Source organism: Oryctolagus cuniculus, chromosome X (assembly GCF_051225735.1).
Source record: "Oryctolagus cuniculus isolate XC-2025 breed Fujian yellow rabbit chromosome X, ASM5122573v1, whole genome shotgun sequence".
NCBI lineage: Eukaryota > Metazoa > Chordata > Mammalia > Lagomorpha > Leporidae > Oryctolagus > Oryctolagus cuniculus.
The window spans coordinates 52,384,338-52,409,880 of NC_142888.1; the positions used below are offsets into that span (position 1 = coordinate 52,384,338).

The window sequence follows — 25,543 nt, forward strand, 5'->3', positions numbered from 1 at the left end:
GCCCTGGATTGGAATTCTTACAGGTCAGTCCAGTGTTTTGCACAGAGTTGATGCTCCAAAATTTAGGTTGATTGTAAGGAACAGAAATAAAGGCTTGGAGTACTCTCCAAAGATGTAATAGTTCAAACCATGGAAGCAGATGTATTATGAGGTAGGCAGCCTTAGCAAATAATTCAGGGCATAAATGCAAAAGAAACAAGAGTACAATATTAATACAGAGTCACTAAGAAGACATGAAAAGAAAGGAAGCTAGTGGGAAAAGTGGCCAGAGAGAGTGGTCAGAGAGAAAACATAGATAAGGAAGCCAAAATGTCATGAAAACTATAAGAAAAGAGATTTCCAAAATAAGGAGTGGTTACAAATGTCAAATAATATTTTGGAGTCCTCTGACATATAAGCATAACATTCATTTGTTTATGACTCTAACAGTAATTTGAAACTAAGCTGAACTAAGTTCATTGCATACTGCTTGAAACCCAACAAAATGCAAGATGAAGAAGCCATAATTCACTGGCCAAAAGCCTCTGCCCCTAACCAGACCTTCAATACAAAGTTTCTGCCACTGGGAATAAGGATACATACCTTGAACCACAACATCTGGCTTTGGTACTGTAGAGAACCTACGATTCAGTGGATCAATTTCTCCAGGAGCTAAAAATCCCTACAGAAAAATCACAAAGATACAGATTATTAATTCTCCAAAAAGGCCAATGGTTAAGGGAAAACAACATTCTGATGTCTATAACCCTACCCCATAATGTGAGAGGCAGGTACAGAAAGAAATAATTATCTTATAATGAAAATAATTATCTTAAATGAAAATATTTGAACTCCATGAATTCACATCCAAATTAGTTTCATCAGGAGTTAATTTCTAGTGGCTGTCATGGATCCTTTTTAAATAAGTGGGATATAAAAGATAAATACACAAAGTTTCCTGGTTATTCCTTTATCTTCTTTATATATATATGTATGTATGTATATCAAATTAGATGATCAGAGGACAATTCTTATTATCAATAACTAATGCCATTAGTTCTGCTATTTTCTCATTTGGTCATTTATCTGCTGTGCTCTCTGCTCTTAGAAATCTTGTTACTTGATGAGATAAACTCATCTACTTTGCCCTTATGAACACCTCTCTCACTCACCTTTTTTCATTGCACTAATTTATTCTAAGTAAAGGTGAAGGTCACTAAGGATAATTGTAAAGCATTCTGCCCATTATTACTACATTCATGTTAATGTTAACTAATGATAATCAAACAAACATGACCACAGAAAAATAAAACAAACAAATAAAAACAGCTGCATAAAATAAACTGTCATACATAAACAGGTCAAAAGGCTTGGATCAGAAAGGATAGTTAATGGGCCTGGCATTGTGACTTAATGGATAAAGCCACCATCTGTGATGCCAGCATCCCATATGGATGCTGGTTCTTGTCCCAGCTGCTCCACTTCCAATTCAGCTCTCTGCTAATGGCCTGGGAAAAGCAGTGGAAGATGACCCAACTGTTTTGACCTCTGCCATCCACATGGGATACTTAGATGGAGTTCTTGGCCACTGGTTTTGGATTGGCCCAGTTCTGGCCATTGTAGCCATCTGTGGAGTGAACCATCAGATGGAAGATCTCTTTCCCTCTCTGTAACTCTGACTTTCAAACAAGCATTTTTTTACAAAGAAAAGACAGCTAAGTCCCAAATTAGACTCTCAAGTAGCCTGAGCTGTAACTTATCAAAATAATCCACAATGGGGAAATATATTTTTCAGAAAATCTGGAAAACTTTTCAGAAATTGAGCCCTTCTGTGTAGGCTCAAAATGTCACACACGCAAGAAAACTAGACACAAAGTCAGAATTGCTTCATTAAGAGATGTCTCAACAGAATTTCATACTTACCCAAAACCAAACAAATAGAAACCAAAAAACACCCCAACCAATTGAACAAAAACCCAGGATGTTCCCAACCAGTCGACATGGTGCCTAAAGTGATCAGCTAATTCAATTAAATAATGAAACACTATGTTGCCTGGAAAGGGTGGCCCTTCACCCATTGTAAATGGTGTTATCTAAGCACAATTGAATTTGTTAGTTACCAGGCAAGGCACTGAGGGGAGGTTTGAAAGGGAAGGCTAAAGTGCCTGATTCCGGAGTAGTTCCAAGTACAGTGCCAAAGTAGGGAGCCCTGGGCAGCATGAGAGATGTGGTTGCCAGGGGCAAGAAATTTTTACTGAGGGTTGGCCATGCTCCCTACTCTGAGGATCTAGAGGAAAAACTGTAATTAAGGCAATGTAGAAAATGCGAAAACATCCTTCAGATTTAATGAGCCACTCACAAATCTGATTATTAAGGTAACTAAGGCAGAAAAAGTGGGGCAGGCTTGCAGTTTCCATACCTCTGCCATCAAGCTTCCTAAAATGTATAGAGACTGACCCCACATGTGAGGCAACTTCCCCATGGGGACTCGGTCCACGGTGTGAGGATTCTGATACTCTTCATCAACCTAAAAGAAAAGACGAAGAGACCAAATGAGGGGTAATAGGAAGTTTAAGATACTGACAAAAAGACTGAGTCTGGGTTGTGATTCATACCCTATGCAATAATGTATGCACAGCACTAAAACATCAAGCACTATAACTGTAGGCTAGGGCACTGCTCCTCACACTGTAATATGCATACAAACCATCTGAGAATCTTGTTAAAATGCAGATTCTGACTGAATAGGTACGAGGTAGGGCCTGAAATTCTACCCATGCCCACCAGAATGGAAGACTGTAACTCTCCCATGTTTATTGGTCTTTCACAATGGAGAAGATGAACAAACGTACACCCAATGGGCATTTTCAGAAAAAGAAGACAAGGAGGACATGCTTCAATTTCCAAGCCTGACCTACTTAAATAATCCCAGATTCCTGGCCTCAAAGTAGAGAACACCAAATCCTAAGAGCTCAGAAAGAACATCACCCTAGTTCTACCAAATGATCTCCACTTTGATCTTGTCCTTGTGCCATTGTGCAACACTGTGGTAACTGACACTCCTTCAAAATTTTATTTTTAAAGGAAAAATAATCCATTTATTGCCCTGTACCTAAGAGAAACTTTTAGAACATTAAAATCCGAAGATTAAAAATTATTTGATGCAAATGAGGTAATAGGATTAAAGTACTGCTCCTCTTCTGTCTCTTCCACATTGTGGCACTGTCCAACTCACCTTGTCAGGAGGAACACTGTAGAGCTCTGGCAGAAGTGGGACCCCATTTTTGCCCTTGATGAGAACTGCTTCAAGAGCCTCTCTATACTCTTGAACCTGAAGATAAAAGGCAGAAAAACAAATTAAGAAATTTTCCTTGAGAACCTAGGAGAGAGCCTATAGTCAAAGAAGGTCCTATTGCAAAGAAGCTCATTCACTAAGTAAGTGGGGCAGGGAAGGGAAAAACATTTGCTCAATGAGTTTTATAAGCCAAATATTATGCTAGGAGTTTCATACAGCGCGATCTATTAAATTTTTTTTTTCTTTTTTAACTTTTATTTAGTAAATATACATTTCAAAAGTACAGTTTATGGATTACAATGGCGTTTTCCCTCCCATAATTTCCCTCCCACTCGCACCCCTCCCATCTCCCGCTCCCTCTCCCATTCCATTCACATCAAGATTCATTTTCAATTATCTTTATATACAGAAGATCAATTTAGTATATATTAAGTAAAGATTTCATCAGTTTGCACCCACACAGAACATAAAGTGTAAAATACTGTTTGAGTACTAATTATAGCATTACTTCACATTGGACAACACATTAAGGACAGGGATCCCACATGAGGAGTAAGTACACAGTGACTCCTGTTGTTGACTTAACAATTTGACACTCTTGTTTATGGCGTCAGTGATCTCCCTAGGCTCTAGTCATGAGTTGTCAAGGCTATGGAAGCCTTTTGAGTTCACTGACTTTGATCTTTTTTTTTTTTTCCACCATGTATTTCCTTTTTAAAAATTTTTTTTAATTTTTTATTTAGTAAATATAAATTTCCAAAGTACAGTTTATGGATTACAATGGCTTTTTCCCCCCATAACTTCCCTCCCACTCACACCCCTCCCATCTCCCGCTCCCTCTCCCATTCCATTCACATCAAGACTCATTTTCAATTATCTTTATATACAGAAGATCAATTTAGTATATATTAAGTAAAGATTTCAACAGTTTGCACCCACACAGAAACACTAAGTGTAAAGTACTGTTTCAGTACTAGTTATAGCATTACTTCACATTGGACAACACACTAAGGACAGATCCCACATGAGAAGTAAGTACACAGTGACTCCTGTTGTTGACTTAACAATTTGACACTCTTGTTTATGGCGTCAGTGATCTCCCTAGGCTCTAGTCATGAGTTGTCAAGGCTATGGAAGCCTTTTGAGTTCACTGACTTTGATCTTTTTTTTTTTTCCACCATGTATTTCCTTTTTAAAAATTTTTTTTAATTTTTTATTTAGTAAATATAAATTTCCAAAGTACAGTTTATGGATTACAATGGCTTTTTCCCCCCATAACTTCCCTCCCACTCACACCCCTCCCATCTCCCGCTCCCTCTCCCATTCCATTCACATCAAGACTCATTTTCAATTATCTTTATATACAGAAGATCAATTCAGTATATATTAAGATTTCATCAGTTTGCACCCACACAGAAACACAAAGTATAAAATACTGTTTCAGTACTAGTTATAGCATTACTTCACATTGGACAACACACTAAGGACAGATCCCACATGAGAAGTAAGTACACAGTGACTCCTGTTGTTGACTTAACAATTTGACACTCTTGTTTATGGCGTCAGTGATCTCCCTAGGCTCTAGTCATGAGTTGTCAAGGCTATGGAAACCTTTTGAGTTCGCCGACTTCGATCTTATTCTGACAGGGTCATAGTCAAAGTGGAAGTTCTCTCCTCCCTTCAGATAAAGGTACCTCCTTCTTTGATGGCCCCGTTCTTTCCACTGGGATCTCACTCGCAGAGATCTTCCATTTAGGTCTTCTTTTTTTTTTTTTTCAAGGTGTCTTGGCTTTCCATGCCTTAAATACTCTCATGGGCTCTTCAGCCATATCCGAATGCCTTAAGGGCTGATTCTGAGGCCAGAGTGCTATTTAGGACATCTGCCATTCTATGAGTCTGCTGTGTATCTCGCTTCCCATGATGGATCATTCTCTCCCTTTCTGATTCTATCAGCTAGTATTAGCAGACACTAGTCTTGTTTGTGTGATCCCTTTGACTCTTAGACCTATCAGTGTGATCAATTGTGAACTGAAATTGATCACTTGGACTAGTGAGATGGCATTGGTACATGCCACCTTGATGGGATTGTATTGGGATCCCCTGGCATGATTCTAACTCCACCATTTGGGGCTAGTCTGATTGAGCATGTCCCAAATTGTACATCTCCTCCCTCTCTTATTCCCACTCTTATATTTAACAGGGATCACTTTTCAGTTAAAATTTAAACACCTAAGAATAATTGTGTGTTAATCACAGAGTTCAACCAATAGTACTAGAACAAAAAAAAAGAGAAAATACTAAAATGGATAAAGTATTACATTGTACATCAACAGTCAGGACAAGAGCTGATCAAGTCACTGTTTCTCATAGTGTCCATTTAAATTTTAATAACCTTAGCTCATCACCTGTTCTGCATTGCCAATGAAGAGCCCATCAAAGATAAACTATGTCTAACACAATAGCCATTTATGATCAATCTTTTCAATAGCTCCAGCTCAGCTAGTTCATGATATAGTATGTGTAATTAAGGCCTTTTTTGCAGGGAAATTAAGACTCAAAGAGATCATAAACTTGCAGAAGATCACAGAACAAGTACATAATCAAGTCCAGAGTTTAGCCCAAGTCAGCATGCCTTCAAAGGCCTCATCAAATATGTTCTACCTTAAGTATAGCTGCTTGACTTAAGGATGTATTGACACTGCACTATGGTTAAGTCCATCTTCTTTGCTTCACAATTTCCTGAAGTTACATAAAATGCGGAAACAAAAACATCTGTATCTTATGGTGGAAAAATACTCAATCAGCTGAACTGAAGTGCATACAAACACATAAAACACACACATGCACACACCTCAGGAACACATGAACCACACCCATCTGCATCTTCTCTTACACATTTCCTTCCAATTTCAGAACCCTCCCTGCATTTCTTTATGTCTTACAAGCTGCAATCCTCTGGTGGCCACATTGGCTGCAAGACTGTGCTTCTTCTCTCTTTAATTTATCCCCTTCATTCATCTCAAACTATTTTTTATTTCTCCTCTCTGTTCTAAGTTCCTTTTCACTATTTTTATCTCTATTTTGTTCTTTTCCTCTTGTACACAGGCTGGTGGGCAAGGAGCCATGTGGGTGATCTATCGGGAACATGAGTACACACTTCCAAAGGCAAACCTCAGGTCTTTTTCAAGGTAAAACCCATAATTATTGTGGTCTTTAGGTATTTCTTAACCTTTTAATATGTAAAAATTGTTACTGTTTTCATTGGGTTCCTATCTATTTGTGTTTTTTATAAACATTTTAAGTGCTGTGCTCCTTATCCCATTTTCCTACAAGCTCCATTGTTGTTATTTCTTGAATATGCATAGCATGGTGATTTTTAAAGAAATGTACCTGTCTCATTACAGCAGAATGGACTGTACCTTGTACTTAACAAATTGTCTCTACTTGTGAAATGTAAAGAATTGTAATGCCATCTTCTTTAATGAGGAGAGAAAAACTATTCAAATTTTATATACAGAAAAACTGAAGAAGCCAGTGATGATTCCTGGGCTACTCAATGGTTAGGTGTAAAGAAACAAAGGAATCCAGGGGGGTTGGCATTGTGGCACAACAGGTTAAGTTGCCACCTGTGATGATGTCATCTCACACTGGAGCCAGATTCGAGTCCTGAATGTTCCACTCTGACCCAGCTACCTGCGAATGTGCCTGGGGAAGTAGCAGAAAATGACCCAAGTGCTTGTGCCCCTGCTAACCCCATGTGGGAAATCTAGATGACATTCCAGGCTCCTGGCTTTGGCCTGGCCCAGTTCTGAACATTGTGGCCACTTAGAGAGTAAACCAGAAGATGGAAGAACTCTTTCTCTCTGTCTCTCCTTCAGTCTTAAATTTGCTTTTCGAACACATAAAATAAATCTTGGGGCTGGCACTGTGGAGTAGCAGGTAAAGCCACTGCCTGCAGTGCCAGTACCCCATATGAGCACCGGTTTGAGTCCTGGCTGTGCCATTTCTGATTCAGCTCTCTGCTATGGCCTGGGAAAGCAGTAGAATATAGCCCAAGTCCTTGGGCCCCTGCAGCCATGTGGGAAGACCTGGAGGAAGCTCCTGGCTCCTGGCTTTGGATCAGCCCAGCTCCGGCCGTCACAGCCATTTGGGGGAGTGAATCAACAGATGGAAGACCTCTCTCTCTCTCTCTCTCTCTGCATAACTCTGACTTTCAAATAAATAAATAAATCTTTAAAAAAGAAAAAAAAAGCATCCAGATTTCTCAACTCTTAACTTAGTACCCTCAGCTATTAATCTCCAGGAGACAATTCTGTCTCTTCCTTACCAGGAATCCTTTCATTTGGATACAGGGTTGGTACAGCTAGTAACTGAAAGAGGACATAATGAGAACATTCTGCAGAAAAGCTCCTTCCTCAGCTCATTACCTGTTCTGCATTGCCACTGAAGACCCCATCAAGGATAAAGTAAGTCCAGAACAATGGCCATTCACACTCAATGTTTTCGAACAGCTTCAGCTCAGCTGGTTCATAGTATAGACGATTGGGATCCTGGTGGGAATATAATAAACAAAGTCTGTCTTATCACTCAGAGGTTAGATGTTCATCTTTAATTCAAAGGCACTAAAATGTGGCCTTTCACTATTGATAGTGTGTTTTAGAGCTGACACCAGGGAAGACATCATATGTACATACTTTCCTCCCTCAGCCAATATTCTGTGATGTGACTTCTAATTAGTGCCACTGGGACAATAATGACATCACAAGAGGGTGTGTAAGAATTAAGATTGGTTTGCAACAAAACTGAGTTTAGTTTATACTTACTATGTTTGAAGTAGTAGTGGGACATACAAATGGCATGAACTACAATATCCATTTGTTTAGAGGGGCATCTAGAAATGAGAGTTTGGGTATCATTCTTATGGGGATGACACATAAAGCACAAATTACAGATGAACTTTGTGAGATAGTACCATATAAATGAGAAAACTGTCCAAGAATGGAATCTTGATAAACCCTCAAAATGGGATGAGGAATGAACAGAAAGAAAAGAATTTGGATAGTACTGTATTGTGGAAATTAAAATAGGAAAATATTTTCAAGAAGATATGGGATTGGAAATAGTGATGTATTGTAGAGAAGTCAAGGAGAATAAAAATTGAGAAAAGACTATTGGGTTGGTCATTTAGCAGCTTATGATGATGCTTTAGCAGGGGTGGGGAATGCCCAGCCTGCAGGCCATATAAGGTCCACAAAACCATCTGGTCTGGTCCTGCCAAGGCAACTGCAAGTGAGACTCAAAATTCAATACATCTATAACAGGCTAATTTTTAAGTTGATAATTTTGTATGGCCTGCGAATGATGAAAATATTCAATGACTCTTGACAGAAAAAGGTTCCCAATTCCTGCTTTAGAGCACAATTTCAGTAGATTGGCAGGGGCAGCAGTCAAATTCAGAGATAAAGAATTAAGTGGAAGAGAGGAAGTAGATCAAAAGAGTTTGAGATCAATGATCTTTAAAAGTCATAATGGCTTTTGACCAGCATTACCAATGAAAGTGCTTCTTTATTGACCATTCATTTCCTTTAATAATACTCGATTTTCTCCACTGACTTTTCTGAGAACTTTTGATAACAGAATAAAAGGAACTTATATTCTCAAGAACAAGTACTGCTTAGAAGCTAACAAACTGCAAAAAGTGGAAAATGGTCAGAAAGATCTATTGATAGACTTTGTCCATTGTTATTATTAAATATTTGGAGGTAGATTGTTTGAGACTATGCAAATATTCTGTTTCTACTTAAACTTTCATTTACTAACTCTAGAATCCATCAGTAGTTCTTTCCTGAAACTAATCAACTGCAGGGATCGGAAGGGCTTCACCGTCCTCTGTTTTATTTAATCCTAAAAGGTCCACAACCTGAGAAGTTGGCAGCTAAGCCCAACAAATATGACAAACCTCAGTTATCATTATCTTATTTAGCGATTTACGTAAGTACCATTAGTAAGGTAAGTATTTTCTCTGAATGAGGCTGCAGGTAGTGATGACCATTCTATCTTGAGTTCATTTTGGAGAAAAGAAACATACCTCTTTAGGGGTTTTATACCCATCACGGAGAAAACGACAGCAACCGTAACGACCCTGGCAATGCAGAGAAGAAAGGTCAGAAGATTATAAATTGGGACAGAGATAATAATTAATTGGAAATACAGCCTTTGCAACATCTATATGTGTTTACCTATCATTTATACATATAGGATACCCCAAAACAGAAACAAAAATCCTGAAATCAGTCTAGCAGCAGAGACTGATTTGGGGTGAGGAGTAAGTTACAGGCTCTTCCCTCAAGCAGTGTTCCGAATAAGTATCCTCTCCATGACTCTCCACCTTAGGGTGGATAGAAGGTTTAACAGCTTTTTATAGAAACTCCATATGAATGATAACTTGGAAAATGTAAACATTTCTTGAAATCACCAACACAGGTGATACTCAATTAATTTCCCTTCAAAGTCATAGCATTAAAGAAAAGAGAGGCACATATGGACTTACCTGAAGCTTGGTGATGATCTCCTGCTTTGTGATCTCCACCAACTTGCTATCCTCTACTGCAAAGGCTGGGAAGGAGATCACTGAAAGTAGACTAGCATCAACTTCTTTGGATGTTGAAGCCCGGGGTAGTAGGGAATTAAGGATAGACTAAAAGAAATTAAGTTAAATGTGGCCCATTATTAAACACCTTGGTATTGTAAAACCAGTAACTTTAATTTTTTTTTATTTTATTTATTTATTTATTTATTTTTTTTGACAGGCAGAATGGACAGTGAGAGAGAGAGAGACAGAGAGAAAGGTCTTCCTTTGCCACTGGTTCACCCTCCAATGGTCACTGCAGCCAGCGCGCTGCGGCCGGCGCACCGCGCTGATCTGATGGCAGGAGCCAGGTGCTTCTCCTGGTCTCCCATGGGGTGCAGGGCCCAAGCATTTAGGCCATCCTCCACTGCACTCCCTGGCCACAGCAGAGAGCTGGCCTGGAAGAGGGGCAACCGGGACAGAATCCGGCGCCCCGACCGGGACTAGAACCCGGTGTGCCGGCGCCGCAAGGCGGAGGACTTTAATTTAAAAGCATTTATGTGGGCATGGACATTTGGCCTTAGTGGTTAAGTCATGAGTTGGGAAACCTGCATTCCATACCAGAATGCCCTGGGTTGGACTCCCAGCTCCACTTTTTTTTTTTTTTTTTGGCAGGCAGAGTTAGACAGCGAGAGAGAGAGAAACAGAGAGAAAGGTCTTCCTTCCATTGGTTCATCCCCCAAATGGCCACTACGCCTGGCACACTGTGCTGATCTGAAGCCAGGAGCCAGGTGCTTCCTCCCATGTGGATCTCCCATGCGGGTGCAGGGCCCAAGGACTTGGGCCATCCTCCACTGCCTTCCCAGGCCACAGCAGAGAGCTGGACTGGAAGAGGAGCAACCGGGACAGAATCTGGCACCCCACCGGGACTAGAACCCAGGGTGCCAGCGCCGCAGACGGAGGATTAGCCAAGTGAGCCATGGTGCTGGCCAGCAGCTCCACTTCTTATTCTGGTTTCCTGCTAATATGCACCTTGGGAATAACCAAGTGATGCCTCAAATACTTGGTTCTCTGTCCCTCACATAGCAGACCTGGACAGAGTTCCCAGGTTCCAGCTTTGCTCTGACCCAGGCCAAATCATTTGGTCTGGCCCTGCTAAGGCAACTGCAGTTGGGACTAGAAACTCAATAAATCTATAGGAGGCTAACTTTTAAAAAGACAATTTTCTATAACCTGTGAATGATATCATAAATATCCAAGTGGCAATAAAAGGTTCCCCATCCCTGCTTTATCATCTTGGGTGAGAGAGCAAGGCTACAAAACATTTTATATCCAACACCATATTGGGCTTTAGTACAGGAGGCTTGATAAAGGTATTTCTTGGCACAAGGTAACAAATCACATGAAGTACTCTCCCTTATTCAGTTCTCCTTAATGTAAAGTCCATGGTGAATATGAGTGTGGGCAAGAATACAATTTGTTATAATGTGACCTATTGTTGCCTCACCTGGCAGTGTTGTACTTCATCAGCCAAGACATGGATAACTGATTGGGGCCCACCTTTCACACCAAACAGGTCAAGTTCATCTAATGCTTCCAGGGCTGCCTGTGAGGATTAAAGAAGGAAAGTACAATGTCAGTGTTCTATCAATACAAATTTATTCTTTCTGCACCTCTGTATCTTATCTATATGATTTCACTTTTCAATATGTTCAGTAGAACAGAAAATAGATTAGCACTCTCTTCTCAGAGGTTTCTGTGGGGTTTTATTGCCTCCCAAATTATCCCATAGAAAAAGTTAAGATGAAATTTGCACACTATCAAACAAGCATCACATTTATCAAACTTTAAAAATAATTTTAGCATGTTAGATGAATTTATAGTAAATCATTCTTTTGCCAGGGGAGCTCTAAGTAAGGTACCAGCATATTAAAAACACAAGAAGTATATGACTACAAGATAATGCAGCAACCATTAGGTACTGCCACATAGTTGAGTTTCCATAGGGAAGTGAATATCCTAGAAAGATATTATATTTGACTTAAAGATAAAGGTTATTAGTCACCAAGGCAAAGGAGTAGTTGCATGTTTTTTGAATGATATATTTCTATTAACTATAATCCCCTGCTATGCAATACATCAAGAAACTTATCCCTACTGTATATCTGAAACTTTGCACCCTTTCATCAACAACTCCCCATTGCCTCACTCCCCTCTAGCACCAGCAACCATTATTTTACTCTCTATTTACATGAGTTCAATTTTTAGATGACACATTAAAATGAAATTAACATGCTTTTAAAAACTATAATTTATTTCTTAACTTCTTTTATGAATATGTTTTCTGATCATAAAAGTAGAACACACTTGTTATAGGATATTTTGAAAACATAATAAGGTATAAAGAGGACACAAACTCAACTAAGGGGCCGACACTGTGGTATAGCGGGTAAAGTTGCCACCTGCAGTGCTGGCATCCTATATGGTCGCTGGTTTGAGTCCCGGCTGCTCCACTTCTGATCCAGCTCTCTGCTATGGCCTGGGAAAGCAGTAGAAGATGGTCGAAGTCCTCAGGCCCCTGCACCCATGTGGGAGACCCAGAAGAAGCTCCTGTTTCCTTGCTTCGGATCGGCCCAGCTATGGCCATTGCGGCCATTTGAGGATTGAACCAGTGAATGGAAGACCTCTCTCCCTCTCTCTCTCTGCCTCTGCTTCTCTGTAACTGCCTTTCAAGTAAATAATCTTTAAAAAAAAAACTCAGCTAAAACAACCACTGTTAACATTTTTGACATGTTTCCTTATTAGGTTTTTTTCTATGCATATTTCTATATAGTTGAGGTCACATTTGGTATCCTGCTTTTTGCAGTAAAAAAAATGCAGCATGAGTATTTTCATTTTGTACAAAAATTTCTTATGGATATATGAAAGTATATTTAACCATTTAACAATTGTTAGAAATGTAGTTTGATTTATTTTATTATTTTGTTTTTAAAAAGATTTATTTATTTTATTTGAAAGACAGAGTTACAGAGAAACAGAGCGAGGCAGAGAGAGAGGTCACCCATCTGTTGGTTCACTCCCCAAATGGTCGCAATGGCCCGAGCTGTGCTGATCCGAAGCCAGAAGCCAGGAGATTCTTCCAGGTCTCCCATACAGCTGCAGGGGCCCAAGAACTTGGGCCATCTTCTACTACTTTCCCAGGCCATAGCAGAGAGCTGGATTAGAAGTGGAGCAGCCAGGACTCGAACCGGTGCCCATATGGGATGTTGGTACTGCAGCCGGCAGCTTTACCCACCACACAACAGCGCTGGTCCTTTTTGTCTTTATTTTTTTAAAGAATATTTATTTAAAAGGCAGAGAGAGAGAGAGGGAGAAGGATAAGTAAAGATTGGTGTATTGTTATAAATGGAAGGAGCCTAAACAGACATTATGATATAATGTAATATCTTATCCTAGATTTGATCTTTCATCACTAGGATTTTTTATTATTGTAAGTGACATTATTGAGAAAATTAGGCCAGCGCCGTGGCTCACTTGGCTAATCCTTCGCCTGCGGCGCCAGCACCCCGGGTTCTAGTCCCAGTTGGGGCGCTGGGTACTAGCTCCGGTTGCTCCTCTTCCAGTCTAGCTCTCTACTGTGGCCTGGGAGGGCAGCAGAGCATGGCCCTGCACCTGCATGAGAGACCGGGAGGAATCACCCGGCTCTTGGCTTCGGGTCAGTGCAGCGCTGGCCGTAGCGGCCATTAGGGGAGTGAACCAATGGAAGGAAGACCTTTCTCTCTGTCTCTCTCTCACTGTCTGTAACTCTCTCTCTGTCTCTCACTGTCTAACTCTGACTGTCAAAAAATTAAAAAAAAAAGAAAAAAGAAAAAGAAAATTAAAGAAATTTAAATGGGGTCTGTGGATGAGGTAATAATATAATGTAATATAATAATATAATGTAAGCGTTCATTTCCTGACTTTTTAAATTACTTATTTATTTGAGAGGGAGGGAGGGAAAGGGAGAGAGAGAGAGTGAGAAAGAGCACACTCTTATCTGTGGTTTTACTTTCCAAATGGCTGCATGGCCAGGGCTGGGCTGACTGAAGACAAGAGCCAGGAACTCAATCCGGATTTCCCACATGGGTGGCAGTGACCCAACTACTTGAGCCATCACTGCTACCTCTCAGAGCCTGCCATTAGCAGGAAGCTAGAGTTAGGAGCTAGAGCCTTGGATCAAATCTAGGTACTCTAAGGTGGGATGCAGGTCAAATGCCTGATCCAATTTTCTGACTTTTGATGATGGTTATGGAAGAGTCTTTGAGAAAATTCACACTGAAATATTTAGGAGTATTGTGGCATCATATCTGTAATGTACTCTTCATTGGTTCAGAAAATGTAAAATTTGTGCATATGCACATGTGTGTACATGTGTCTAAGTTTGTAAATAGAGATTAATCAAATGTTGACAAGTGGGGAATGTAAGGAATTTTTGTACAGTTCTTGCAACTTTTGTGTAAGTCTCATATGATTTCAAAACAAGAAGTAAAAACAAAGTTTCAGTGGTTAAAACTTTTAAAGTCAAATATTCAGATAGCAAGGATTTGAGGAAAATGACTTATGAGGGGTCTTCAAAAAGTTCATAGAAAATGCATATTATGAACAAATTATGCATGGATTTCAAACTACTTCAAAGTGAATTTATTTTTAACTCCATTTTCCATATATCCATCATATATATGTATGAGGAATATGCAAACTAGTGGAAATTTTTTAGAGAGAAATTTGTGTGTGTGTGTGTATCTCCTAAGGGTTCCACTCTTAGGACTCTATCCTACAAAGATAATTATACAAGTCCACCAGGGTGCATGCAGAAGGACCCTCACTAAATTATTATTTGGAATAATTTAAAAATGGAGATAATGGCACCACAGAGCAATTATTAAATACTGTATGGTAACTGAAAAGAATAAACTGGATTAATCTGTATGAAATGCCATTGAAAGGAGTTGCTTATGCTGTTCAGTGAATTACAAGATTATTGAATGAAAAAAATCAGTTACACAGAAGTAGGTATGGTATAAACTCATTTAAAAAGGCAAACATAATACCTATACCACTTTGGTTATTTAAAAATACATTTAAAAGCTTACCAGGGGATAAACATTTTCTAAGTACAAAGTCCTAAATGTATTTCCTAATCCAACTGTATTGATTACATAATTCAAAATTTCTATGATCTTATTTTTGGTTTACTGCCTGCATCATAGGCTGACAATGCTTTTTAAATTTATTTCCTTATTTCCCTAATAACTGTTTTTGTTTTGCCCTGTTTTCTCATATATTTTGCCATGAATAGTTAAAACTACATTCAAGACCAGACTTTCTCAGTCGTGCCTTTTTTTTTTTTTTTTTTTGACAGGCAGAGTGGACAGTGAGAGAGAGACAAACAGAAAGGTCTTCCTTTGCCATTGGCTCACCCTCCAATGGCCGCCACGGCTGGCGCGCTGCGGCCGGCGTACCACACTGATCCGATGGCAGGAGCCAGGTGCTTTTCCTGGTCTCCCATGGGGTGCAGGGCCCAAGTACTTGGGCCATCCTCCACTGCACTCCCTGGCCACAGCAGAGAGCTGGCCTGGAAGAGGGGCAACCGGGACAGAATCCAGCGCCCCGACGGGACTAGAACCCGGTGTGCTGGCGCTGCAAGGCGGAGGGTTAGCCTAGTGAGCTGCGGCGCCGGCCTCAGTCGTGCCTTTCAAAATTCTATCATGGTCCTATTCTGTCCTCTTTGTTCCATGTGATACATATATATCTTTATTTATTTTATTCTGTTTAAGGAATACAACTTCATGAATTTAGTATATACAGATTTGAGAACATGATGATTCTTACTCCCCTACCTCCATTCCACCCATACTCCACCTTTCTTCTTCTTCCCTCTTCCTTTCTCATTCTTATTTTTTGTAGAGATCAATTTTTCATTTAATTTTATACCCATAAAATTAACCCTACACGTAGTAGAGAATGCAAATCCTTCATTTAACATTCACATAGTCATCATTGCTCTTTTTAAATTTATGTTTATCAGACTGTACTTTGCCCATCATTCTGTTTTAAATATTTCTGTATCATTTTGCTATATTAGAGTTCTGATAGGCAGTATACACTGGATTTCCTTTTTTCCAAGTCAATCTGTGTCTTTACCTTTTTGTAGAAGACATTAAACAATGCATACTTATCATATTGCACAGGTTTGATCCTATTCCTGCTATCCTAGTTTTTGCCTTCTTACTGTTTCCAGAGGTGATAAGAGCTGGTAGGATGAAAAAGCAAAGCCAAGTGGAGAGGTGTTCATGATGATGATGGATGATAATGATGATTTGGGGATGGAGACGGTTAAAGGGGTAGAGGATTGAGAGGTGGTTCTCAGGTGTTAAGCTTGTGTATCAAATCTGGAACTTATGGAAGTTTTCATCTACATATCCAAAATTCTTTGAGAAAATCTGACTCTTGCCTATGGTTTACACTTGATCTTAGCCAAAAGGCCGAGAAGTGATTGCCTATGGTTTAAAAGAATAACCAATGTGATGATGGTCCACATTGATATTAAGTTTTTATTCATAGCAAAAGTGCACTAGATTTCCTTACTCCATACTTGGTACAAACAAGAATGGAAAAATTACCTTTGCCATTCCTACTGAACTGGCATTCAGTTCTGATATCCCTTGGTTGGTCTTGTCTCCGCGTTCCCATATCCCGAAGTCCTGGCATAAAATAATACCATTAACAAGTCATTAACAATATACCATTAACAAGTCATAACTACTAAATACTTGCTAGATGCACAGCCTCTGAATAAAAGACACTAATTGGAGTTAATTTGCCATTTACAAGTATATCCCAAATGCTTATTAAGTAGATGGCAGTGAGTTATTTGGTCCCTGAAGCTACTTTCCCAATAGCTTTACATTCTAAGAGGGTTTTTAAAAAGTTCATGGAAAATACATATAATGAAGAATCTATGCATGGATTTCAAAAAAATATTTTTCACCAAAATAATATTTTAAAAAAACTTTCATTTTATTTGAAAGGCACACACACATGGAAAAAGAGGAGTGAGATTCAGAGAGACAGAGATCTCCCATCTGCTGGTTTACTCCCCAAATGGCCACAATGACCAGAGCTGGGCAGTCTGAAACCAGGAGCCAGGTCTTCCATGTGGGTGTAGGGGTCCAACCACTTGAGCCATCACCATCCCCTGCTGCTTTCCCAGGTGCATCAGCAGGGAGTTGGATCAGAAGTGGGGCAGCCAGGACTTGAATCAGCACCTATATGGGATGGTAGAGCTTCAGGTGGTAGCTTTATCTGTTATGCCACAGGGCCTGGATGTGAGCATCTTAATGGGGTTCTTAACCATTAGGCCAAATATCCACCCTGAACTTATCTTTCAATTCCATTTTCCTATGAAATTTTTAAAGTAACCATGAATTAGGGCCTCCAAAAGTTGGAAGACTCCTCAACAGTTAATCAAGAGTTATTAAGAACTATAACAGTCAATCTAGAGAGGCAATTCCCAAAATATTTCATCAAAGCAGTTTCCCAGGGGATCTAGGAGCCGGGGCTTAAAGAGAAGTCCAGTATTTTATATTAAACACCAATTCTAATTTTACTCTTTATTGACACTGACAACGTACCATGTACTAATTGATGCATTTTGTATCATTTTCTTCTTTAATTCTTATATTTTATAGATGATGAAACTGAGGTGCAAAGGGAGGGGTGGTTAAATGACTCACCCAAAGTCACACAGCTAGTAAATGACAGAGTCAAGGTCTAAATAATCTCACTCCAAAGCCTACTCCTTTTTTTTTTTAAAGATTTATTATATTTATTTGAGAGGCAGAGTTACAGAGAAAGAGAGGGAGATCCTCCACCTGCTGGTTCACTCCCACAGTGGCTGCGATGGTCAGGCCTGGGCCAGGTTGAAGCCAGGAGCCAAGAGCTTCATCCAGGTCTCCTACATGGGTGTAGGAGCCTAAGAACCCGGGCCATCTTCTGCTGCTTTCCCAGACACATTAGCACGGAGCAGGATCAGAAGCAGAGCAGCTGGGACTCGAATCAGTGCTCATTCCAGATTCTGGTGCCACAGGGGTTGGCTCAACCTGTTATACCACAATTTCAGCCCCGCAAAGCCTACTCTTTACCTTAGCTCTATGTATCAGCTCAGTAATGTAAAGATTACATTTAAAATACTTTTAAGAACTTTTTATTTTGAAATAACTTCAGACTTAGAAGCTACAAAAACAGTACAGTGAGTTCCCACATACTCTTCACTCAGCATCCTCTGTTATTAACATCTAATGTAACAATAGTACAATTGTCAAAGTTAAGAAATTAACATCACTACAATTTCATTAACTAAACTAAAAACTTGAATTGGATTTCACTGGTTTTTACACTAATGTCCTTTTTACATTCCAGGATCCAATATAGAATTCCATGCTGCATTTGTCTTGTTTCCTTAGTCTCTTCCAACCAATGACAATTCTTTTAAGTCTTGTGTTTAAGGACATTGACAGTTTTTGCAGACTAGTGATCAAGTAGGTTGCAGATTTCTCTTAATTTGGGATTGATCTTTGTTTTCACATGATCAGACTGAAGTTAGGCATTTTTGGCAAGAATATGTATTGAAGACATTATGCTATGCCATTCTTACTGTATCATATTAGGGGTATGTGGTGCTGATATGTCTTATTAATGGTGATATCATCCTTGGTTAAGGATAACCTTAACCTTATATCCTTGGTTAAGGAAACCTGTGTGTCAGGTTTCTCCATTCTACTTCTAGTGTTTTTTCCTTTGTAACTAATAAGCATCTTGAGAGAGACATTTTAAGACTATGTGTATATAAATATTCTGTTTCTCTTCAAACATCCACTTATTAATTCAATATTCACTGGTGAATATTGCCTGCAACAATTATTCCAGTTATGGTGTTGTTTTTTTTTGACAGGCAGAGTTAGACAGTGAGAGAGAGAGAGAGAGAGAGACAGAGAGAAAGGTCTTTTTCCTTTGGTTCACCCCCCCAAGTGGCCGCTACAGCCGGCACGTTGTGGCCGGCGTGCTGCGCCGATCCGAAGCCAGGAGCCAGGTGCTTTTCCTGGTCTCCCATGGGGTGCAGGGCCCAAGCACCTGGGCCATCCTCCACTGCACTCCCGGGCCACAGTATAGAGCTGGACTGGAAGAGGGGCAACCGGGACAGAATCCGGCGCCCTGACCAGGACTAGAACCCGGTGTGCCGGCGCCGCTAGGTGGAGGATTAGCCTAGTGAGCCACGGCGCCGGCCTCCAGTTGTGTTTTAAGGGTGATTTTCTAGTGTCTTCATTACTTCTATAGTCATTAATTGCAATTTTTCTCTAAGGAAGAGAAGCTGTTTGAGGATAAACAGAATATTTAGAGATACTACATATTGTTCTGTGGCTTATAAGAAAATACTATCATTACTTATTTTACTGCTCAAATTGTTCCACATTTGGCCACTGAGTGTTCTATGTATGTTGGCTCTTGTGTGCTTTGGATGTGCCCCATTTTTTTTTTTAGCACTTCTTCACTTTTTGGGCACTACAAGATGCAGCAATCATATCCTGTATTTTCTCTGTGACAGCCCTGGAATCAACCACTTCTACAAGAAGCCCTGGTTTATTTTTATCAAAACTGAAAGAATCCAAGACCTTGGCAGTAGATATGTGTATTGTCTTTGGAGTGACATTGTTTTTAAGCCCTTATTGAACAGAACTTGTAAATAGATAAGTGCATACATGTATATGTGTGTATGTACACAAATTTATATTTATTTCTATATTTTCTTGTCAAATCCTAGAGTTAAAGTGAAGTTTCAGGAAGGTAAATTATTTAATCTATGGCTGGCCTCACCTAACCCAAATCCAGTTTGGGTTTGTGTAACAAAGGTTAGAGTAATAGTTGGCATAAATATCATTAATTCTACTGTTGCAACCCTAGGATGCAATGAGAGACCAAATAATCCTGACTTCTAACCTGGACCACAGAAGGTCTCTGCTAATTTGAAGGCAAAATGATCACTCAGTAAATAATGTCTGCTTGTATCAAGAATGTCTATGCTATACTTGTGCTTCTGGCAAATATGGACTAAAGAGTTCCAGATTTACCCTCCCACCTGAAACAAGTTAAAAACTGGACCATCGGGGGCTGGCACTGTGGCGTAGCGAGTAAAGCTGCTGCTTGTGGCACTCGCCTCCTAATATGGGCTCTTGTTCTAGTCCTGGCTGCTCCACTTCTGATCCAGCTCTCTAATAATATGGCTGGGAAGGCAGTGGAAGATGGCTTAAGTACTTGGGCCCCTGCACCCATATGGGACGCCTGGAAGAAGCTCCTGGCTCTTAGCTTCAGATCATCCCAGCTACAGCAGTTGGCCATTTGGGGAGTGAACCAGCAGATGGAAGATTCTCTCTCTCTCTCTCTTTATCTCTCTCTCTCCTGCCTTTCAAATAGATAAATACATTTTTTTTAAAAAATGGACTATTTATGACATAGTGGTTTTCTTTTTTTTAAGTTTTTTTTTTATTTATTTGAAAGACAGAGTTACACAGAGAGGTAGAGACAGAGAGAGAGGTCTTCCATCTGCTGGTTCACTCCACAAATGGCCGCAACGGCCAGAGCTGGACCAACCTGAAGCCAGGAGCCAGGAGTTTCTTCTGGATCTCCCACATGGGTGCCTGGGCCAAGGACTTGGGCCATCTTCTACTGTTTTCCCAGACCATACCAGAGAGCTGGCTTGGAAGAGAAGCAGCTGGGACTAGAACTGGCTCCCATATGGGATTCCGGTACTTCAGGCCAGGACTTTAACCCGCTGCACCACAGTGCCGGCCCCAACACAGTGGTTTTCAATACAATAAACATCATGCAATGAACAGAAGTGACTCCTGAAAGGGGACAATAAACAGGATGACTCCTATGACCACACCAGCTTATTACTGCAAAAGTTTCCAGGCATCAGTACAAGGAAGGGAAACCCAAGCAGAGCCTGGCAAACTCCTCAAGTTGAGGAACTGGAGCTGAGAATACAGAAAGATCAAGGTACCTGTAATTTTTCAAACAGATTAATGAAGAATAGAGAGAGCTACATAGAGAACCTTATAAATTTCTAGAGGTTCCTCCTTAAGTATTCAAAATAATAATGATCAATTCACGAATGTGAGAAATAGGGAAAAGAGCAATCCAAAAGAATTAGAAAAATAACTGAGGGACTGGTGCTGTGGTGTAGTGGGTAAAGCCACTGCCTGCAGTGCCCGCATCCCATATGGGCACCGGTTAGAGTCCCGGTTGCTCCACTTCCGATCCACCTCTCTCCTGTGGCCTGGGAAAGCAGTAGAAGATGACCCAAGTTCTTGGGCCCCTGCACCCGCGTGGGAGACCCAGAGGAAGCTCCTGGCTTCAGATCGGCACAGCTCTGGCTGTTGTGGTCATCTGGGGAGTGAACCAGCAGATGGAAGACCTCTCTCTCTCTCTGCCTGTCCTTCTTTCTCTGTGTAACTCTTTCAAGTAAATAAATAAATCTTTTAAAAAAATAAAAATAACTGATACCTACACAGGACCAGAAATACTGCCTGTTCCAATCAGTCAGACTAGAAAGCCTCTTAATTCATAGGGATATTGGGTAACCTTTTCAGAAGGGTCTTGCCTAAGCAGTGAGGAATAATCAGCCCTAGAATGAACATGATTCTGGATCCATGTAACACATCTTAAAAGCAATAAGGATGAAACTTTTGGGGCCACCATTGTGATACAACAGGTTAAGCCACTGCCTGTGATGCTGGCATCCCATATGGGCTCTGGTTAACTCCCAGCTGCTCTGCTTCCAAACCAGCTCCCTGCTAGTGTGCCTGGGAAAGAAGCAGAAGATGGACCAAGTACTTAGGTCCCTGACACCTACGTGGGAGATGTGGATGAAGCTCCTGGCTCTGGACAGGATGAGCTGTTGTGGCCATTTGGAGCGTGAGCCAGTGGATGGAAGATCTCTCTTTCTCTCTATAACTCTGTGTATCAAAAAATTTTTTAAAAAATTTGAAAAGGAAGAAACTTTTTCCAACTCCGGCACAAAGGTTGAGAATAATTATAAGAATACAAATCAATCGACTGAAACTAATCTGGAAGTGATATCAATGTTCAAATATTCAGACAAAAACATTAAAACATGTATTACAGTTGTATTCAATATATTCAAAAAGTTTAGTAGATACATGGAAAATATAAAAGAGACAGGAATTGAACATCTAGAGATGAAAACATATCAGAGATAAAAAAACTTACTGAGTGGGGTTAACAACAAATTCCAGATTGTAAATGAAAATATCAGTAAAATTGAAAGTGTAGAAATAGAAGCTATTCAAGGGGGTGGGCACCGCGGCAGAGTGGATGAAGCCATTGCTTGGAACACCTGTATCCCATATTAAGAGTGCTTGGGATCTAGTCCTGCCTCCACTTCCAATTCAGTTTTCCGCTTATCTACAGAGAGGCAGCAAATGATGGCTCAAGTATTTGGATCCCTGCCACCCAAATGGGAGACCCATATGGAGTTCCTACCTCCTGGCTTTGGCCTGAACCAGCCCAGGCTAACACTGTCCTTTCAAATGAAAAATAAAATAAAATAAACTTAAAAAGAAACTATTCACATTGAAACATAGAGAGAAAAAAGAATTTAAGAAAACCAGAACAGTACAACAGTGAGATGTGGCACATTACAGCCTAATGCATGTGTAACTGGAGTCCCTGAAGGAAAGGGGGAAACATAACAAGATATGAAGAAATAATTCCTGAAAACTTTTTTCTGCTCTCAACAAAATTTTATTTATATAGGTAGTTATTTAGTTATTTATTTTAGAGGTAGAGGTAGAGATAGAGAGGGAGGGAGGCAGGGAGAGAGAGAGAAAGAGTGAGCGCTCCCATCTGCTAGTTCACTCCTCAAATGCTTGCACTAGCTGGGGCTGGAGCAGGCCGAAGCCAGGAGCTCAGAACTCAAACTGGACCCCCCACAAGAGACCCAAATACTTGAACCATCACTTGTTGCCTCACAGAGTACCTATAAGCAAGAATTAGGAGCAGAAACAGGACTTGAACCCAAACAGTCAACATGGGATGTAGATGTTCTAAGCAGTGTCTTAACTGCTACACTAAATGCCCACTGTGCTGAAACTTTTAATGAAAACTATATATAGATGAAATTTATCCAGGGCCGGCACAGTGGCATAGTAGGTTAAGACTCTGCCTGCAGTGCCAGCATCCCATATGAACAACCAGTTTGAGTCCTGGCTGCTCCACTTCTGATCTTGCTCCCTGCTGATGTCCTGGAAAAGCAGTAGAAGATGTCCCAAGTGATTGGATCCTTGCACCTACGTGGGAGACCTGGAAGAAGCTCTGGCTCCTGGCTTGGATCTGCTCAGCTCCAGCCGTAGCAGTCATTTGGGGAGTGAAGACCTCTCTCTTTGTCTCTCCCTCTCTCTGTCTGCCTCTCAAAAAATAAAATAAATCTTTAAATATGTATATATCCACATATCCAGGGAGATAAATAAACCCCAAGTACAAAAAACATTATAATTAAAATGCTTAAAGTCAGTAACTAAAAAAAAAAAAAAACTCCTAAAAGCAACCAAAGGAAAAAAAGACACATTACATAAAGAAAAAAAATAACGAGGGCAATAAATTCTCATCTGAAACAATGCAAACAAGATGTTAGAGTGACAATAATATTCTATACCTAGTAAAAATATCTTTCAGAAATGAAGGTGAAATAGATTTTAGGCATACAAAAGCCTACAATTCATCACCAGCAAATTCAAAACTGTTAAAGAAAGTTATTTCTCCAGGCACATGGAAAAGATATGTTTAACATCTGAATCCACATGAAAGGATGAAAAGCATTAGAAATGGTAAATACATTTTTATTTTTATTTAAATCACTTTTAAATGGTAATTGGCCAATTAACAAAAATATAAAAGAATGTGTTTGTCCCAAAAAAAGGGTGCTTAGTAAGAAATGCAAAGGGAGGCCAGCACTGTGGCACATCGGGTTAAAACCCTGGACTGTGGTGCTGGCATCCTATTTGCTTGCCTGTTTAAGTCCCAGCTGCTCCACTTCCCAATTAGCTCTCTGCTATGGCCTGGGAAAGCAGTAGAAGATGGTCCAAATCCTAGGGCCCCTGCACCCACGTGGGAGACCCGGAAGAAGTTCCTGGCTCCTGGCCATTGCGGCCCTTTGGGGAGTGAACCAGCGGATGGAAGATCTCTTTCTAACTCTGCCTTTCAAATAAATAAAATAAATCTTTTAAAAAAATGCAAAAGGGCAGATAGAGAAGAAAACTCTGGCATTTTGTCTCCAGCACTGTCCTACAGTGACTGCATTTATGCATTTCAAAAATAATTTTAAATACTTATTGAGGCATAATTGGTGTTCAAATACTACATCTATTTAAACTATACAATTTGATCGATTTTGACATATGTCTACACCTGTGACATTATCATCACATTTAATGAACAATTGTAAAATCCTCAAAAGTTTCCTCATGTCCTTTTAATGTATCTCTCCTTTGCCTCTGTCCTTTGCAACCACAACTCTGCTTTCTGTCACTACAGATTTCTAGAGTTAAAAAATTATTTACTTAATTATTTGAAAAGCTGAAAGATAGAGAGGGAAACAGACAGAGATATCCACTGGTTCACTTTCAAAATTTTTTTGCAACAGCCAGGGCTGGTACAGGCCAAAGCTGGGAACCATGCACTCCAATAAAGGATAAGCATCTCAACTGCTATGCTAAATATCAGCTCCAATTTTCTAGAACTTTATATTTGTGGAATCATATAGAATGAACATTTCTGTTTGGCTTCTTTCACTAAGCATGATGCCTTCAATATTCATCCATATAGTTGCATAGATATTATTCCTTTCTATTGCCGAGTAAAGTTCCATTTTATGGATATATTGCAATTTATTTATCCATTTACCTGTTTATGGACATCTGGATTATATACAGTTTTGGAGATTATAATAAGGCCTCAAAGAACAACAACAAAAACTGTCTATGTTAGACTGCAGAAGAAAAAAAAAGCATTCTTGTACAGTATCTACCAAAAGATTTTATACAGAGGATATTAAATATATGATAATTTAATATAAACCTATATAAACCTTTCTATATAGTCATCACTGAACCAGTGCCAACAGATAATATTAAACACATGATTGAATGTTATTTCTAAGTAACTTAATGACCTGTAATACTCTCTAGACTCCTTGTTCCTGTGTGAGACCTTAAATCACTAAAATAAGACCACAATTTGGTCCCAGATTGCCATACACATGCTATGCGATATCACAGGATTTGAAAGGAATGAAAGCATAGCATCTTGATCCTGTTGTCTGTGTAACCTCCTTGGGGAAAGGCTAACAGAGTAGTAAAGAAGGAAGCTGAAGACAATTTCTGCTAGAATCCTTTTATATTGGTTCATGATGAGGGGCAGCATTAACAGAAAGAATGAGTTGTCCAGGATTTTAAAAACAAAAATATCATGTTTAAAGTCCATTCCACAATTAGTACTTACAGCAGTTTTATAGGCAGCTTCAATGTAAAACACAAGGTTCTGTATGAAATTGACTTCATCTAGGCTGTGGATAATATGGAGTCCTG

At 39.8% G+C, this 25,543-nt stretch overlaps 1 protein-coding gene across 5 annotated transcripts in view; it reads right to left on the bottom strand.

Annotated features, from left to right (window-relative positions):
• Positions 1-25,543, bottom strand: part of PHKA1 (phosphorylase kinase regulatory subunit alpha 1) — a 119,699-nt gene that overhangs the window by 70,395 nt on the left and 23,761 nt on the right. For all 5 annotated transcript variants that reach the window (NM_001165917.1, XM_089323656.1, XM_089323654.1 and 2 more), the window contains 9 exon segments: positions 583-661; positions 2,399-2,506; positions 3,215-3,310; positions 7,702-7,824; positions 9,363-9,416; positions 9,825-9,971; positions 11,350-11,448; positions 16,505-16,585; positions 25,458-25,540. In NM_001165917.1, the coding sequence (NP_001159389.1) occupies positions 583-661; positions 2,399-2,506; positions 3,215-3,310; positions 7,702-7,824; positions 9,363-9,416; positions 9,825-9,971; positions 11,350-11,448; positions 16,505-16,585; positions 25,458-25,540 (870 nt within the window).